Here is an 18,117-nt window from a genome sequence, read left to right on the forward strand (position 1 = left end):
AATAAAGATAATAATAATAATAACCTTTCGATCACCACACGTTCGTCCGTTAAGATACTCCCGTCCTTATCCCTGAACATTTCGGCTCGCGGTTCGAAGCCTTTGCGGGATGCGTTGAGCTTCTGATAGAACTTGCGTGTTTCTCGAGAAAGGCACAGCTGTTCCATTCCATCTCCTCAGCCGCCCGTAACATGGTCCAGGGCTGATTTTGAATATGAATATGAAACATTCATTTCCAGCAGCAGCAGCTGTTCTAGTTTAATTTTTTATACTGTCAAAATCTTAAAACTGGTATAGCGCTCAGTTCTTTTTTCTGCAGAATTGAAACACAAATGAATCACGAGATTAAAATATTTTCAATTATTTTGGTGTATGAATGCATCATTTCTCGCTTAACTTTTCAAAAGGACCTAAGGTTTCATATTAGTCTGTTGATTGCAATATGTATTCAAATTAATTCATGAAAAAAATGTTACTTAGGTCCCTTCGAAAAGTTAAGCGAGATTTCATCTACGGATCAATCCACTTTGCAATTACGGCGACTTTCTTGGTAGCATCATTCTTCTTCTTCTTTTTCGATGGCTCTACATTCCAACTAGAACTTGGACTGCTTTTCAAATTATTCTATTACCAATGTAACCGTTCAAGAAAACACTCTGAAGAAGTGCGACAAACGCAGTGGCTTAAGCGCCACCCTCGTTACCGAGAGACCACTGGTCGTGTTAAGGATTGCCCGACTAAGCTGTTTTAAGCATGAGCGCAATCTTCTCAGGGTTATCGAACGGTTGTTAATTTGATTAGATTAAACGTAATGGCTAGAAATCAAGACAAAATTTTCAAAACGACTTATCTGCTTTTGTAAACAAAGATTCAAACGACGATTTGACGAATCTGATAGCTCTCCCACGCAAACCAACACCCTCAATAGGTAGGTGAAGGTTTCCGCTACCTATTGATGGTGTTGGTTTGAGGGAGTGAGCTATAAGATTCGTCAATTCGTCGTTTGAATCTTTGTTTACAAAAGCAGATAAGTCGTTTTGAAAATTTTGTCTTGAAATAAGATCAGCAATGCAATACACTGGGGGTATGTAACAAAGCGGAGAATAGAAACGTGCTCAAGATCAACGTAAAGTGAAACGCAATACGACAGACACCCGGGCGGACAAAATTACCACAGGGCTCAGCGCTCATGTTCATGGAACCATGGCTATCGGATACCGGAGATATTCCGGGTTTTTCGAAGGTAGGTTTAGAACCGTAAATTTGTGGTGGGTATTAGGATAAGTTGTGGTTAAAAACAGAATAATGTTCGTAACCACAAATGAAGTAGGGCTCTTTCTGATTAGAACCATATGTTGAAATTCGAAATCGGACCAGAATCAAGTGAGATATGGCCATTTGTTTACAATCGGTGCCGATCTGGAGTTTTGAAAGGGACCAGGTCACAAACTCATTTGAATCAAGCTTTTTGACCGATCTTCCATTATGATTACATTCCAGGAGTCTTCTGTCACGTCAAGAATGAAAAACCAACTAAAAAGACAGATTCTGAAGCCACTGGGGTGCCCCCGGGCAACCCGTAGAGGGGACATTTCAGTTTTGGCACCAATGCTAGCCATTCGATGGTTCGTTTTTCATGGTTTACTATCAGAAAGCGAGGTATGAGTGTAAAATGGACCATTGACGGCTTTGACCACTTCCAGGACCTGTGGATTGTCCCCGGGAAACCGGTAGAAGGGGACATTTCAGTTTTAGCACCAAAGCTAGTCATTCGACGACTCGTTCCTCATGGTTTTCGATCGGGAAGCGAGGTATGAATATAAAATTGACCATTGACGATTCTGACCGCTTCCGGGACCTCTGGATTACTCCCAGGAGAACCTGTAAAAAGGGTCTTTTCGGATTTAGCGTCAAAACTAGTCATACGACGGATCTTTTTTCATAGTTTTCTATCAGGAAGAGAGGTATGATTATAAAATGTATTATTGACGACTTTGTCCGCTTTCGGGACCTACGGATTGTTCCCGGGGAACCTGTAGAAGAGGACATTTCACATTCTGCGCCAGAATAAGTCATTCAAGGGTTCTGTTCTCAAGGTTTTCGATTAAGAAGCAAAGAATGAATATTAATATTAGCGATTATGATCACTTCCGGAGCCTATGCATTGCTCCAAGGAAATATGTTGAAGGAGACATCTCAGTTTTAGCGCCAAAACAAGTCACTGGACAGCTCTTTTTTCATGTATTCCTTCAGTATGAATATAAAATGAACTATTGAAGACTCTGACCACTTCTGAAATCTACAAACTGCCCCAGGGAAGACTACCAACTGCCCCCTATAGAAGGGGGGATTCCAGTTTTTGCGCCGAAACTAATCATTCGACCGTTGTTTTTCATAGTTTTTGATCAGGAAGCGAGGTTTGAATATAAGATGGACTATTGACGATTCTGACCGCTTCCGGGACCTACGGATTGCTCCAGGAGAGCCTGTAGAAGGGGACATTTCAGTTTTAGTGCCAAAAGAAGTCATTCGAAACCAAGAAAACCATGAAAAAAGAACCGTTGAATGACTAACTTTGAAGCCAAAACTGAAATGTCCAATATACGGGTTCCTCGGGGACAATCCGTAGGTCCCGGAAGCGGTCGAAGCCGCCAATGGTCAATTTTATACACTGAATTTTGTTTTTTACACGATTTACATTTTCTCAATTTTCCACTCATCCTAAATGTTTAACGTAGTTTAATTATCATGTGATTTTTCTTTGTTTTATTCTTGATTTTTTAAAACATGTTGCGAAGAGTTTGGTGGCAAATTGAATTCACACGATCAAAAATACGAGCGAAAAAAATCGTGTAAAAAACAAAATGCTGTGTACTCATACCTCGCTTCCTGATAGAAAACCATGAAAAACGAACCGTCGAATGGCTAGCATTGGTGCCAAAACTGAAATGTCCCCTCTACGGGTTCTCCAGGGGCACCCCAGCGACTTCAGAATCCGTCTTTATGGTTGGTTTTTCATTCTTGACATGACAGAAGACTTCTGGAATGTAATCATAATGGAAGATCGGTCAATAAACTTGATTCAAATGAATGTGTGGCCTGGTCCCTTTTAAAACTCCAGATCGGCACCGATTCTAAACAAATGGCCATGCCCATATCTCACTTGATTCTGGTCCGATTTCGAATTTCAATATATGGTTCCAATCAGAAAGAGACCTACTTCATTTGTGATTACTAATATTTTTCTGTTTCTAACCACAACTTATCCTAATACCCACCACAAATTTACGGTTCTGAACCTACCTTCGAAAAACCCGGAATATCTCCGGTATCCGATAGCCATGGTTCCATGAACATATGATAAAACTACATTAAATTTCTAGTTCAGGCATCCCTGAATTGTCCAAATCGGATAATAATTGACATAGCTACAACACATCTGATTATACTCAAAAAATTTCTATCCCAGGTATTTTGGCCATCCCTTGTATGTATCTTGTGTGACAAGTACAATGAATACACTATGCCCAGGGAGTCGAGAATGTTTTTAACCCGAAAACATCCTAGACCGGACCGAGAATTGAAGTCGTCATCTCCCGATTTGCAATCCTATGCCTTTGCTCGCAAGGTATTATTAGGCCGTTACAAATATTTAATTAACATTCTGTCCTACTGGTCTCCAAAAGGTCAAGCCCCAACCTCCCCCCCCCTTTTATTTTAAATATTAAAATGAAAAAATCAAAAAACTCCTCGGATTCGTTAGAGAATGTTTTAAAAATCCTCAAAGTTATCCGAATTTTATTTTGTTACCCCCTCAACATTTTGTCAAAATAATCCGAGGGGGAGGGAGACAAAATTGTTTCTAAATATTTGCATCGGCTTTATTTCATTTATTTGAAAATTTTAAAAACATGAATGGAATACTGCTTGTTTGTTTGTTCTATTTTGCTCCAAATTCAAAATAGTGGTCGAAAATTTGGAATGGAACTGAATCACTACTGATTTTACGATTATTCGACCTCAAGACGGTCGGAGAGGGGGCTGACCCATCCTTTCCCCCCAGACCTATTGTCACCCCCGACGACGGTGTCCAACAATTTTCCAGTGACATAAGTAATCGAATGAATTATCTTAAAATATTCTTGCATGATGATGACTGCATTCCTCAATGCACCAAACTGTTTTACGTAGTTTACGTTGGGCGGTCGTGTCTTGTACACAACCCTTCAGATTTTTTTTGCAACATATAACAAAACATGTTACAAAATTTCTTCTAGTCTTAACAAAACCGTTACTAAATATGTGTTCAATTGAACAAAAATATAACTCGTTGGGTATCCAGTTAGCCTTGCGTGCAAAGGCGCAGGATTGCTAATCCGGAGCTGACGAGTTCGATACTCGGTTCGGTCCAGGATGTTTTCGGGTCCGAAACATTATCGACTCCCTGGGCATAGTGTAGTCCATTGTACTTGTCACACAAGATACATACTCATGCAATGGCGGGCATAGAAAAGCTTTCAATTAATAACTGAGGAAATGCTAATAGAATACTAAGTTAACATTCTCTTTCCCAGTACTATTTTCAAAAACTTCAATAGGAAGGAATCATCTATGGAAAAAATGTTAAAACAGGAGTTATTTGGCATAGCTAAAATTAGTGGAAAACGAAAAAAAGTTTTTGATTGTTTTAAATAGTTTCACTATTTTTACTCAAAATTGATTATATTTGCTGTCTAATAAAACCATAAAGTTGTGCCGAACACTGTTCTTTGTTGTTGAAATAATTCGATGAATGTTGGAATGTGCAAAATTTGATGGAGCTCTAAACAGCTACCATGGGAAGGAAATGGTTAAAATGCTAACCAAGTTCCAGTGAGAATGTAGAGCCATAGAAAAGCAAGAAGATTGATATATTGATAATTGTGAAATAATTTTGTTATAACTAACTGGTCGGGCACGGGATCGGAAGTAGGGGTGTGTCGATCTTAATAGTTGCACCATGCGAAGGAGCGTACCAATTGTGTCAATACCACTATGGTGAATTTCGGATGGAATCATATAGGACATTTTTTTTCTTCTGAATCAATACTTTATTCGATAAAAATGGTCTTTTCCTCAAAACTATTACCACGGAATGGATTCCTCCCATTACCTGCCAAAAGTGATAATCATTTTCAAAAGTTTCAAATGAACCTTTCAAAAAGCTGCAAACCAGATAGTTATTTTTTCTAAAAATTTAAAACTATTGTCTCATTTTTATTCGAATCGTACATGCTAATAAACAGTGGTAAACTGAACGTAAAACTAAAACGACTAACACTGATCATATCTACGATAGTACGGAACGGATTGCTTTCCTTGCTGACCAAGCGGACTCAACCAAAATGGTCACGTAATGCTAATTCCTAAACGACTATATTCCTACAAGCTAACGAATTGAATGGACGTATGATGTTGTAAATTCGAAACTTAGTATTATCCCTTAAGATCACTAACATCTTTGCCTTTCTAATAGACACATTATCTTACCTTCTGATTCAACCCATTTTTCAACTGTTGACATCAATCTATATTAAAGTGCCGGATTGAGTTGTAATTTTTGGCGGGAATTTTATTCCCAACTTGTTTCTTCTAATTTTCATTGACGTTCTGCAGTCTTTATGGATCGCTTTGGAATGATTACTCACAACAGGTAAATGAAATGAAACCAACGATTAAGAACTTTCTAACTATTTGATGATGAGATGAAATTAATGCCAGATAAATCCTGTCAATAATTGGAATGCTGCTGTGTATGGTACTATTTCGTATAGAGTAAGTTCAAATAGAATTTCATTCAATTATTCAATGCATAAAACACTAAAGTAGATTATATCATCGGTATCTACGGTATCGGTTAGCTATGGTGGAAATACCTAAGAACAATCCTAAGAATTTGGTTTCTTTGAGATCTACGAGTACTGGTGACAGTTAGACAGGAACCCAACAATTGCCTATTGTGTGTTGTTAATTGGATATTCATCCGCTGTTCTAAAATCTAAAACGTACAAAAATCATCCGTCCGTCTCACCTGAATCTCTAGTTCCCACCGACGGTGGCATTTTGGTGCTGCTGAGGCTGCGGATTCACCAGGTTGTGGTTTTCCTCGTCGCCGATGGCGGACGGATTGCCGCCGGTGGCCGCGGCCGCCGCAGCCAAAGCACGAATGTGAACCCCATTCAACTTACCTCCCTTGCTGAGGGCTTCCACCAGCATGTGCAGGCGCTGTTCCCGCTCGCTGTGGCGGCGTTCCAGCGACGTGACCTGCACACGTTTCAGGAACGCGCGATGGTGGATCCATCCGGGGGTAGCGAGCGTGAATAGAAACGATAGGGAATTGTTAAATCGGTTCGATTGATCCACTGATCGTTCGGGTCGCACTACATGCTACATGGACACGACGTCTACGTGGCCGGTTGTAAAATGTCTAAATCTGGTGAAATTTGACTTGGTAGCGAAAGATTCGAGGCAAGAAAAACTGGAAGGCAATCAAGATTTTATCTGAAAAACAAAAACCAGCGAAAAATAAAGAAAAGCGAAAATTATAATGCTTTAATTTAATTCACACTGCTAGAATTATTAATTATTTATAAGTTATTATTAGTTCGGGGCCGATTTGCGATTTATGCGTACATGATTTTGTAAACAAACTTTGGAAAACGAATTTCGGCGAAAGCAAGCATTTCCTGACAAAACCACGCCGTAGCGTGCGGTTGGCCGGGTTGGCCCCCGCCAAGGGCGCCAGCCCTCAGGGGGTGCCAAAATCAAGAATTCCAGTATGAGAAACAGAACAATTTTATTAGCTACCGTCGTGCGGGGCTTCTTTTGACAAGTCATTTACTATTTTGTTTCTTCTTCTTCTTCTTCTTTCTCCCTTCTTCCTTCATCTTTTTCCCTTCTTCTTTCTTTCATCTTCCTCCATCCTTCTTCTTGCTTTTTTGTTTCTTCTTGCTTCTTCCTTCTCAATTATTCCTCCTTTCTTCTCTTACCTTCTTCCTCGTTTTATTCTTCCTCCTTTATTCCCTATTCCTTCTCCTCTCCTCCTCTCTTTCTTTTTCTTTTTTCCTTCAACCTTCTTCTTTCGTTTTTCTCCCGTCTAGCCTTTTCTTTGTTTTCTCTTCCCTCTGTCGTCTTCTTTTTCTTTTTTTCTTTTTCAGTCTTCCTTCTTTATACTACTTTATTCCTTCTTGCCTATTATTTCTTCCTTTATTCCTTCTTCCCTCTTCTTTGTTCCTTCTTTCTCTTCCCTCTTCTTCATTCCTTATTCCTACTTATTTCTTTCTTCTTCATTAGTTCTTCTACCTACTTCCTTCTTCTTTCTTTCTCTGTTCTTCTTCTTCGCGACTTCGCAGTACTCACTTCTCACTCCCCACTTCTTATTTGGCCTAATGACCGTTTGGCCTAACGACCATTCGGCCTATCGGCCTTCGGCCCAATGACCCAGCATCCTATTGAAGACGAAGTATTTTGTCACGCTCAGGGATTGAATCCAAAAGAGAATGAGAGAATCTCTCACTTATCATCTCTGTATACGATATGTAGCATACCGTGAGAGCCTTTTTTCGCAAGCTGCCATGATAAAGAACTGATTCGGGAGGCTATACCCCATGATCAATTTCTCTTTTGCCTCTCTTTTATCGGTGTTCGTTATCTAATGAGAGCGAAATCTGCAAACCCTGGTCACGCTGCTTCCTATAGCAAAACGATATCTGAACATTCTGAACTACCTCAGATTATGTGATGGGCAAAAGGCATTTCTCCTTTCAGAGTGAGCAAGAACATAGAAAACTAGGGAAATTGACCCAAGTCATCCCACCGTTATTAAACCAGGTTCTCCAACAGATATGGTAATAATTCTGGAAAAGAGTCCGACTGGCAGCCGATTTTTTGTTTGTTTTTTTAAGTTATATTAGGCCAATTGAGCTTCTTTGCCCTAAAAATTAAAAATACTGGTTTAGACACAAAGTCATAAATCGAGTGAAAAGTAAAGTTATGTCGTTTTGTTTTTTTTTCTTCTGTAAGACTTTTTAACATTTTAAAGTACAACATTATAAATGATCAACGAATATTATTTCATTTGATATTAGCAAGACTTAAAAAATACAAATTAGGATTTAATTTTGAAAATAAAAGCCACCAAATCATGAACAGATTTTAAAATTTTGTAGGAAAGAAGCACCTGACGTTAGATACCGCGAATTGTTCAACTACTGCTACGTGCAAGTCGTCTCCTCGGTTGCGCCAGCCGTTTCCGATTCCGAATTGTGCCAGTTTGTAACATTACCAGCTTTAAGGTTATATCGCCGTCGGAAACTCTCGCCAAATATCGTTCGCGAGGGAATCGCATTTTTTCTACAACTACCAAACCAATTGAACCCGAACGCCGCACTCAATGTTCCTCCGGGGCCACCGACGAGGCGCCTCTTGAAGCGTCGCTTCCCCTTCTGGGAACGGTTCGCGATTCGCGGAAATCAAAACCAAAATTCCGTCGAAGCAGTAGAGAAAAACGAACCAAACAGGATAGATGTGAAGAAATGCAAAAAGTTTTACTTGGTGATTTGTGCATAGATTTGAAAAACCACGCGAATGCGTGCGAAATCGTCAAACAAAGGTGAGCGAAAACTCAATCCACATCGCGGGCCGTGGTCACTTCGTGCAGGACCTTGTCTTGCTTACCTTTGCCTTCAGAGCGTAGTAGTCAATGTTGTGGTTGGGCCTGCGCTTCTCCTTGGTGTGTAGAGTTTCCTCCCGTTCCGACAGACGCTGCTGCAGAATCCGAACTGTTTCGTGGCATGCTGCTAGTTCTCGTTCGTGAGCCGCTTGAAGGGTTTTGAGCTGTGAATGAGGGGGAAAATGTTGAAGAGAGTTTTGACTGAGACTAGAGAAGTAATGAATCGGTCAACTTACGTCCTGTAGCCTTTTGTCATGCAACGTCTTGTAGTCCGCTTCAAGCAATTTAATTTTAAGCTGGGCATCCTTCAAAGCATTGGTGTCGGATGCGACTCCATCTGCATAGTGCGCCGGATCATAGGTCTTACCTTTTGCGGTGGAAGGGTTTGTTGAGAAGGTACCAGATCGTCCCTCCGACTTCAGGTAGTTATCGCGTTCTTTTTGTAGCTTCTTGATAGTCTTCTTACAGTCTTCCACTTCTCTGGTTAATCGCTGAACGGCTTTCTCCTTGATAGCCAGATCCACACGCATTCCGCGGATGGTGGCCAACAGGTGGGCATCCTCTCGGCTTTGGATCTGTGAGTCAGACAACGAGTTCGGAATTTTTCCTCCGGCGTTGGCTGACGAAGCTCGCTTTGGCCCTCCCGAATGGTTGCGGCCTGGCCCTCCCGTTCCGGTCAGCTTGCTATCGGTCTGCACTGAAATGGACCTAGATTTAATACAATCCTTCTCGGGAATATCTTCGGTTTGCGTGAAGCTGCAGCTGGTAGCGGTGGCGATTGCGTTAACCTTCGGTAGCGACGCCGCCGCGTGGCTGGCAATGCTCGACAGCTCATCCATCTGTCGGATTATTTTCTCGTTCAGCTTCGAGTTGATCTCCTGCAGGCTGAGCACCTGCATCTCCAGATCGGCGATGTGAGTTTCGTACTTGGACTGCACCGAGTTGAAGCGAGCCTGCACGTTGGCCAGAATGCCCTGCGCTTTGGCATCCTGTTCTTTGGCGTCTGATTCCAGCTGTGCTATACGCTGCTCCAGGAGACGACGGGTTTGCGATGTGTCCTCAGCCGGCTTGTTGTTGTTGCTGTTTTTGCTAGCCACTAAAAATTGGGAAACTGTCGATTACATTCAATTTAATATCGGATAATAAATCGGGTTCAGCATTTGCCGTAATCGACGTAATGTCTATTAGCCTGAGGATGGAACCATTTGTTTTAATTTTCTGTTCAACATACCAATCAATGCCGACACCGAATCGGGATGCTTCCTCATCAGTATCCGTTCCATCTCCCGGCACTGCCGTTGCAGGTCCTGAATAGTCTTGGTGTCTTTCTCGTTAAGCTCTTGATATCGTTTCTTTTCACGGCGGGATTCTTCCAACTCCGACTGTAGTATCTTTTGCAGTTCCAGAGCTGCATCGCGGTCACTTCTTGCCGATTGCAGTTCGGATCTGAAAGACGAAAATACTTATAGCTATTTCTTTCATAAAAACCCAAACCTTTAAAAATGGAAACAGAGGAGGAATGACACCCGTATTAGATCCTAACTTAAAAAAGGGTGCAACTGTAAAAAGGATAAATAGTTAACAATCAAAAGAATTTATATAAAAAATGAAAGAATGAAAAAAAAATCATGAGAAATATAATAGATAAAAAAAACGTATTAGGCAACATCATGGAAAATATTCATTAAGGTCTTACCTCAACACATTGGCACACTCGGTCAAATGCTGCACGTCCAGCTTCAGTTTGTCGCTCTCCTCCTGTATTGCGCCGTGGTTTTCCCGCAGTGTCCGATGCACCTGCGACAGCGTATCGTACTGGATCTTCAGGCTCTCGAAGCGCTCCTCGGTGTCCTTGAGTTTCTCCTGCAGCTCGGTGATGCTGCTTTCCAGTTCCCGCTCTTTGGTCCAGCTGGCAAACGAATCCTGCGCGGTGCGAGTCGGTGACGGAGCGGTCGATTTGTCGCAGAACGTTTTTTCGCGGACCAGCGTTGGGGCGGGCGAGGGGCTTTTCCGGTCCCTGGATACCTCGTTCAGCGTTAGGTTGTAGATTTCCTCCAAATCTCGGATCCGTGATTGGGTCAGCAGCGATTGATTTTCTTTGTTATCTGCCTCGATGGATTTGCGAGGAAGTTGCGAGGCGGATGTTGGCATTGCGGACGCAGGCCGAGAAATGCTGTTTCGTTTCTTTGGCGTAGAGGCAGATTTAGTTGGCGTAGAGGAAGACCCTGCGGACACAGTCTTCCCGGCGGTGTTTCTTCTGTTACGCATTTCTGTCGCGGGCAGAGCGGTCGTAGGAGCGGAAACAATGAACGTTTGATCGGAATTGGGACGTACACCGCACTGGCTGTCAGGCTCTGCGCCAGCAGAGCTTATAGTGAAACTTTTCCGTCGGATGAAGTCCTTCGACGGAGGTTCAGGATCCTCGTCGTGGAAGATTTGCTAGAAGAAACAGAAAAGGAAAAACCCAGATTACAACCTTCAATCCAAAATGTTCTGCTGCTATCACTACACAAACTAATTACCAACTCGCTTTAACCCTTTCCTTCCCATGGTAGCTGTAGAGCTCCATCAAATTTTGCACCTTCCAACATTCATCGAATTATTTCGACAACAAAAAGCAGTATTTCGCGCAACTTTATGGTTTCATTAGACTGCAAATATTATCAATTTTGAGTAAAAATAGTAAAACTATTGAAAACAATCAAGTAACTATTGATTTACAATCAAAAACTTTTTTTTTCGTTTTCCACTAATTTAAGCTATGCCAAATAACTTTTGTTCTAGCATTTTTTCATAAGTGATTCCTTCCTATTGAAATCTTTGAAAAAAGTCGTGGGAAAAAGAGGGTTAATCACCCTCCCCCTTCTAACAAACTCGTGACTAGCATATTAGCATCTTGTGGCCCGTCTCTAAACATACGTTTCGTCTACGACAAGTTGATGTAGCTATGGAAAATTATGAACAAGAACAGCTTCCCTGGGAAGCTTACCAGACTGATCAAAGCAACGGTGGATGGTGTGCAAAACTGTGTGAAGATTTCGGGCGAACACTCCAGTTCGTTCGAATCGCGCCGGGGACTAAGACAAGGTGATGGACTTTCGTGCCTGTTGTTCAACATTGCGCTAGAAGGTGTCACGTGGAGAGCCGGGTGTAACAGTCGGGGTACGATTTTCAACAGATCCAGTCAATTTATTTGTTTCGCAGATGACATGGACATTGTCGGCCGAACATTTGCAAAGGTGGGGGAACTGTACACCCGCCTGAAACGAGAAGCAACAACAGTTGGACTGGTGGTGAATGCGTCAAAGACCAAGTACATGCTTGTGGGCGGAACCGAGCGCTACAGGCCTCGCCTGGGAAGCAGTGTTACGATAGACGGGGATACCTTCGAGGTGGTCGAGGAATTCGTCTACCTTGGATCATTGCTAACGGCTGATAACAATGTTAGTCGTAAAATACGAAGGCGCATAATCTGTGGAAGTCGGGCCTACTACGGGCTGCAGAAGAAACTGCGGTCAAAGAAGATTCGCCACCGCACCAAATGTGTCATGTACAAGACGCTAATAAGACCGATTGTCCTCTACGGACATGAAACCTAGACAATGCTCGAGGAGGACTTGCAAGCACTCGGAGTAATCGAGAGACGGGTGCTTTGACCAACTGGACCGGTGTGCAAGCAGACAGTGTGTGGCGATGAAGAATGAACCGCGAGCTGGCCCAGCTCTACGGCGAACCCAGTATCCACAAGGTAGCTAAAGCCGGAAGGGTACGATGGGCAGGGCATGTTGAAAGAATGCCGGACAGCAACCCTGCAAAGATGGTGTTCGCTTCCGGCCGGTACGAGACGGCGTGCAGCGCAGCGATCGAGGTGGGCAGACCAGGTGCAGAACGACTTGGCGAGCGTGGAGCGAATTCGAGGATGGAGAGATGCGGCCTCGAACCATGTATTATGACATCAAATTGTTGATTCGGTGTTATCTGTTTAGATGTAAACTAAATAAATGAATGAATGAATGTTAGCGATCATGTCCTTCATGCTGCAAGAAACCACATTTCGACGGATCAACACGGCTTTTTTACTGAAGTTCACTACCACCTGCTTGACAGCCATGGAAGAAAAATCGCAAGTGGATGTGATTTACACGGACCTCAAGGCGGCGTTTGACAAAATTGACCACAAGATACTGCTTCGTAAACTCTCTCGTCTGGGATTTTCAAACAGACTGGTGTCGTGGTTTTCCTCATATCTGTGTGGCCGGTCGATGTGTGTTAGACACGGATCATACGTCTCCTCGCCATTTATCAGCACTTCTGGCGTTCCACAAGGAAGCAACTTGGGCCCGTTATTATTCCTCATCTTTTTCAACGACGTTGCCACTTCGCTTGGGTTTAAGTGCAAGTTAATTTACGCCGATGATCTCAAGATCTATGTTATTGTTCGCAGTATTGATGACTGTATTAGACTTCAATCGCTGATTAACTCATTTACCAACTGGTGTGCCGTGAATAAGCTAATTATCAGCATTACAAAATGTCACGTGATGACCTTCCACCGCTCCACAAATCCGATAATGTATAACTACCTCATCATGAATACTGTGCTGAACAGAGTGGACCAGGTGACGGATCTTGGTGTTGTTTTGGACCCCAAGCTCTCCTTCAATGCACATTATGCCACAATGATTTCTAAAGCAAACCGACAGCTTGGATTCATCTCAAGAATATCCAAGGATTTCACGGATCCGCACTGTTTTAAAACACTTTATTGTGCTCTCGTGCGACCAATTCTGGAAACGGCTTCTGTTGTTTGGGCGCCGAACGACGTAACGTGGAACTTACGAATTGAGCGGGTCCAGAAAAGGTTCTTACGGATAGCCCTCAAACATCTACCGTGGCGTGATCCCGCAAACCTTCCAGCGTATATCGACAGATGTCAACTACTTGGCCGACCCAGCCCCCCACTTCCGATCCCGAATTTTTGTTGCTATCGGCCTCTGGTGACAATGACAATGGAGCTCGTTGTTTGACATCCAGTTGTGAGGTCACCAGGCCCGAATTATATACCGCAGGCATCTGTTAATGAACACCTGCCGTTGAGTGTTCTCCACTGATACACACCATGTTTCGCTAGCGTATAACAGCACAGATTTCACTTTAGAGTTGAAAATTCGTATTTTGGTGCGTTCACCTGTTTGCATGTTTTCCAGATATTTCTTAAACTGGCAAAGGCAGCCCTTGCTTTCTTGATCCGTGCGCTTATGTCGATCTTGGTACCGCCGTCTGACGTCATTTGGCTACCAAGATATTGGAAGCTTACAACATTCTCCACTGGTTGCCCGGCTACTGTGAAACTGGAAGGAGTCACCGTTGTTTACATCCATCGATTTCGTTTTGTTGACGTTGATGACTAAACCTACCGAAGAGGAGCGCTCGGCAAGATCGTTGAGCTTACTCTGCATATCAGAGCGCCGTTGCGCGAGGAGTGTAACGTAATCAGCCAATTCGAAGTCGTTTAGGTGCTCCATAGTTATAGGCTGCCATAACAGCCCGCGGTTTGGTTCACGGTCCATCGCATCTACCAGAATCTCGTCGATTACGATGAGGAACAGTGCAGCACTCTACACCGACGGTTTTCTCAGGAAACCCCTTGCGTCTCAGGGCGCTCCACATATTCTCGTGATTGAGACGGTCGAAAGCTTTTTCGTAGAGCGGTTCTCAACCTGGGATGGGGTACATGTATCCCTGGGGGTACCTTGGACAAAAATGCGTAATGGCGGACGTATTACAATTCCAATTCGAAACTTATTGATAAAGTTTTGATAATTGTGTATTTATTATATCATAATTTTGTCTTGTGCATAATATGCATGGTGATTAGTAAATCAAAGCCAAATCCTCAACCAGCACAGTGTATGAAGGGCTGCGGAACAAAAGATAAAACGGACAAAACGTCTAACGCGCAAATTTTAAAAATCTCCAATGCAATCTTCCTGATCTAAATGAAATGTTGAAAAATATTTTGAGTATATGCTTTTCAACTAAAATCCAGAATCTAAAGGTTCGGAAGCCTTCGTTTAAAAGGTATATTTCCATCCGAAAACTTGCCATCTCCGGATTGGCAATCGTACGCCTTTGCACGCAAGGCTAATTAGAGAACCTGGTTGGTTCGTTGCAAGATGATTGAAAGCATCCTTTAACGCTCTCATAAGCCTTCTTCCAAGCAGCTCGAAGGACTTCTTTCAAGATGTCCAGAAGCCTTCTTTCAAGATGTTCAGAAGCCTTCTTTCAAGATTTTCAGAAGCCTTCTTTCAAGATTTTCAGAAGCCTTCTTTCAAGATGTTCAGAAGCCTTCTTTCAAGATTTTCAGAAGCCTCCTTTCAAAATTTTCAGAAGCCTTCTTTCAAGATGTTCAGAAGTCTTCTTTCAAGATGTTCAGAAGCCTCCTTTCAAGAGGCTTGGAAGCCTCCTTTCAAGAGGCTTGGAAGCCTCCTTTCAAGAGGCTTGGAAGCCTCCTTTCAAGAGGCTTGGAAGCCTCCTTTCAAGAGGCTTGGAAGCCTCCTTTCAAGAGGCTTGGAAGCCTCCTTTCAAGAGGCTTGGAAGCCTCCTTTCAAGAGGCTTGGAAGCCTCCTTTCAAGAAGCTTGGAAGCCTCCTTTCAAGAGGCTTGGGAGCCTCCTTTCAAGAGGCTTGGAAGCCTCCTTTCAAGAGGCTTGGGAGCCTCCTTTCAAGAGGCTTGGGAGCCTCGTTTCAAGAGGCTTGGGAGCCTCCTTTCAAGAGGCTTGGGAGCCTCCTTTCAAGAGGCTTGGGAGCCTCCTTTCAAAAGGCTTGGGAGCCTCTTTTCAAGAGGCTTGGGAGCCTCCTTTCAAGAGGCTTGGGAGCCTCCTTTCAAGAGGCTTGGGAGCCTCCTTTCAAGAGGCTTGGGAGCCTCCTTTCAAGAGGCTTGGGAGCCTCCTTTCAAGAGGCTTGGGAGCCTCCTTTCAAGAGGCTTGGGAGCCTCCTTTCAAGAGGCTTGGGAGCCTCCTTTCAAGAGGCTTGGAAGCCTCCTTTCAAGAGGCTTGGAAGCCTCCTTTCAAGAGGCTTGGAAGCCTCCTTTCAAGAGGCTTGGAAGCCTCCTTTCAAGAGGCTTGGAAGCCTCCTTTCAAGAGGCTTGGAAGCCTCCTTTCAAGAGGCTTGGAAGTCTCCTTTCAAGAGGCTTGGAAGTCTCCTTTCAAGAGGCTTGGAAGTCTCCTTTCAAGAGGCTTGGAAGTCTCCTTTCAAGAGGCTTGGAAGCCTCCTTTCAAGAGGCTTGGAAGCCTCCTTTCAAGAGGCTTGGAAGCCTCCTTTCAAGAGGCTTGGAAGCCTCCTTTCAAGAAGCTTGGAAGCCTCCTTTCAAGAGGCTTGGAAGCCTCCTTTCAAGAGGCTTGGAAGCCTCCTTTCAAGAGGCTTGGAAGCCTCCTTTCAAGAGGCTTGGAAGCCTCCTTTCAAGAGGCTTGGAAGCCTCCTTTCAAGAGGCTTGGAAGCCTCCTTTCAAGAGGCTTGGGAGCCTCCTTTCAAGAGGCTTGGGAGCCTCCTTTCAAGAGGCTTGGGAGCCTCCTTTCAAGAGGCTTGGGGGCCTCCTTTCAAGAGGCTTGGGGGCCTCCTTTCAAGAGGCTTGGGAGCCTCCTTTCAAGAGGCTTGGGAGCCTCCTTTCAAGAGGCTTGGGAGCCTCCTTTCAAGAGGCTTGGGAGCCTCCTTTCAAGAGGCTTGGGAGCCTCCTTTCAAGAGGCTTGGGGGCCTCCTTTCAAGAGGCTTGGGAGCCTCCTTTCAAGAGGCTTGGGAGCCTCCTTTCAAGAGGCTTGGGAGCCTCCTTTCAAGAGGCTTGGGAGCCTCCTTTCAAGAGGCTTGGGAGCCTCCTTTCAAGAGGCTTGGGAGCCTCCTTTCAAGAGGCTTGGGAGCCTCCTTTCAAGAGGCTTGGGAGCCTCCTTTCAAGAGGCTTGGGAGCCTCCTTTCAAGAGGCTTGGGAGCCTCCTTTCAAGAGGCTTGGGAGCCTCCTTTCAAGAGGCTTGGAAGCCTCCTTTCAAGAGGCTTGGAAGCCTCCTTTCAAGAGGCTTGGAAGCCTCCTTTCAAGAGGCTTGGAAGCCTCCTTTCAAGAGGCTTGGAAGCCTCCTTTCAAGAGGCTTGGAAGCCTTCTTTCAAGAAGCTTGGAAGCCTTCTTTCAAGAAGCTTGGAAGCCTCCTTTCAAGAGGCTTGGAAGCCTCTTTTCAAGAGGCTTGGAAGTCTCCTTTCAAGAGGCTTGGAAGCCTCCTTTCAAGAGGCTTGGAAGCCTCCTTTCAAGAGGCTTGGAAGCCTCCTTTCAAGAGGCTTGGAAGCCTCCTTTCAAGAGGCTTGGAAGCCTCCTTTCAAGAGGCTTGGAAGCCTCCTTTCAAGAGGCTTGGGAGTCTGCTTTCAAGAGGCTTGGAGCCTTCTTTCAAGAGGCTTGGGACCCTCCTTTCAAGAGGCTTGGGAGCCTCCTTTCAAGAGGCTTGGGAGCCTCCTTTCAAGAGGCTTGGGAGCCTCCTTTCAAGAGGCTTGGGAGCCTCCTTTCAAGAGGCGTGGAGACCTCCGTTCAAGAGGCATGAGTACCACCTTTCAAGAGGCTTGGGAGCCTCCTTTCAAGAGGCGTGGGAGCCTCCTTTCAAGAGGCTTGGGAGCCTCCTTTCAAGAGGCTTGGGAGCCTCCTTTCAAGAGGCTTGGGAGCCTCCTTTCAAGAGGCTTGGGAGCCTCCTTTCAAGAGGCTTGGGAGCCTCCTTTCAAGAGGCTTGGGAGCCTCCTTTCAAGAGGCTTGGGAGCCTCCTTTCAAGAGGCTGGGGGCCTCCTTTCACGAGGCTTAGGAGCCTCCTTTCAAGAGGCTTGGGAGCCTCCTTTCAAGAGGCTTGGGAGCCTCCTTTCAAGAGGCTTGGGAGCCTCCTTTCAAGAGGCTTGGAGCCTCCTTTCAAGAGGCTTGGGAGCCTCCTTTCAAGAGGCTTGGGAGCCTCCTTTCAAGAGGCTTGGGAGCCTCCTTTCAAGAGGCTTGGGAGCCTCCTTTCAAGAGGCTTGGAAGCCTCCTTTCAAGAGGCTTGGAAGCCTCCTTTCAAGAGGCTTGGAAGCCTCCTTTCAAGAGGCTTGGAAGCCTCCTTTCAAGAGGCTTGGAAGCCTCCTTTCAAGAGGCTTGGAAGTCTCCTTTCAAGAGGCTTGGAAGCCTCCTTTCAAGAGGCTTGGAAGCCTCCTTTCAAGAGGCTTGGAAGCCTCCTTTCAAGAGGCTTGGAAGCCTCCTTTCATGAGGCTTGGAAGCCTCCTTTCAAGAGGCTTGGAAGCCTCCTTTCAAGAGGCTTGGAAGCCTCCTTTCAAGAGGCTTGGAAGCCTCCTTTCAAGAGGCTTGGAAGCCTCCTTTCAAGAGGCTTGGAAGCCTCCTTTCAAGAGGCTTGGAAGCCTC

General features: G+C 44.4%; 1 protein-coding gene across 4 annotated transcripts in view; it reads right to left on the reverse strand.

Annotated features, from left to right (window-relative positions):
- Positions 1–5,066: 5,066 nt before the first annotated feature.
- The window catches only part of LOC134207829 (centrosomal protein of 162 kDa), a 51,399-nt gene continuing 38,348 nt past the window's right edge, over positions 5,067–18,117 (reverse strand). The window contains exons 2-6 of one of the 4 annotated variants that reach the window (XM_062683772.1): positions 10,407–11,149; positions 9,942–10,156; positions 8,947–9,806; positions 8,716–8,874; positions 5,067–6,303 (exon numbers count right to left, since the gene is read on the reverse strand). In XM_062683772.1, the coding sequence (XP_062539756.1) occupies positions 6,079–6,303; positions 8,716–8,874; positions 8,947–9,806; positions 9,942–10,156; positions 10,407–11,149 (2,202 nt within the window). In that variant the 3' untranslated portion in view covers positions 5,067–6,078. Of the gene's footprint in view, positions 6,541–7,997; positions 8,484–8,715; positions 8,875–8,946; positions 9,807–9,941; positions 10,157–10,406; positions 11,150–18,117 lie in introns of those variants that run through there. The other 3 variants (XM_062683773.1, XM_062683774.1, XM_062683771.1) reach the window with 3 other exon arrangements.

This window comes from Armigeres subalbatus, chromosome 1 (genome assembly GCF_024139115.2).
Source record: "Armigeres subalbatus isolate Guangzhou_Male chromosome 1, GZ_Asu_2, whole genome shotgun sequence".
Classification (NCBI taxonomy): domain Eukaryota; kingdom Metazoa; phylum Arthropoda; class Insecta; order Diptera; family Culicidae; genus Armigeres; species Armigeres subalbatus.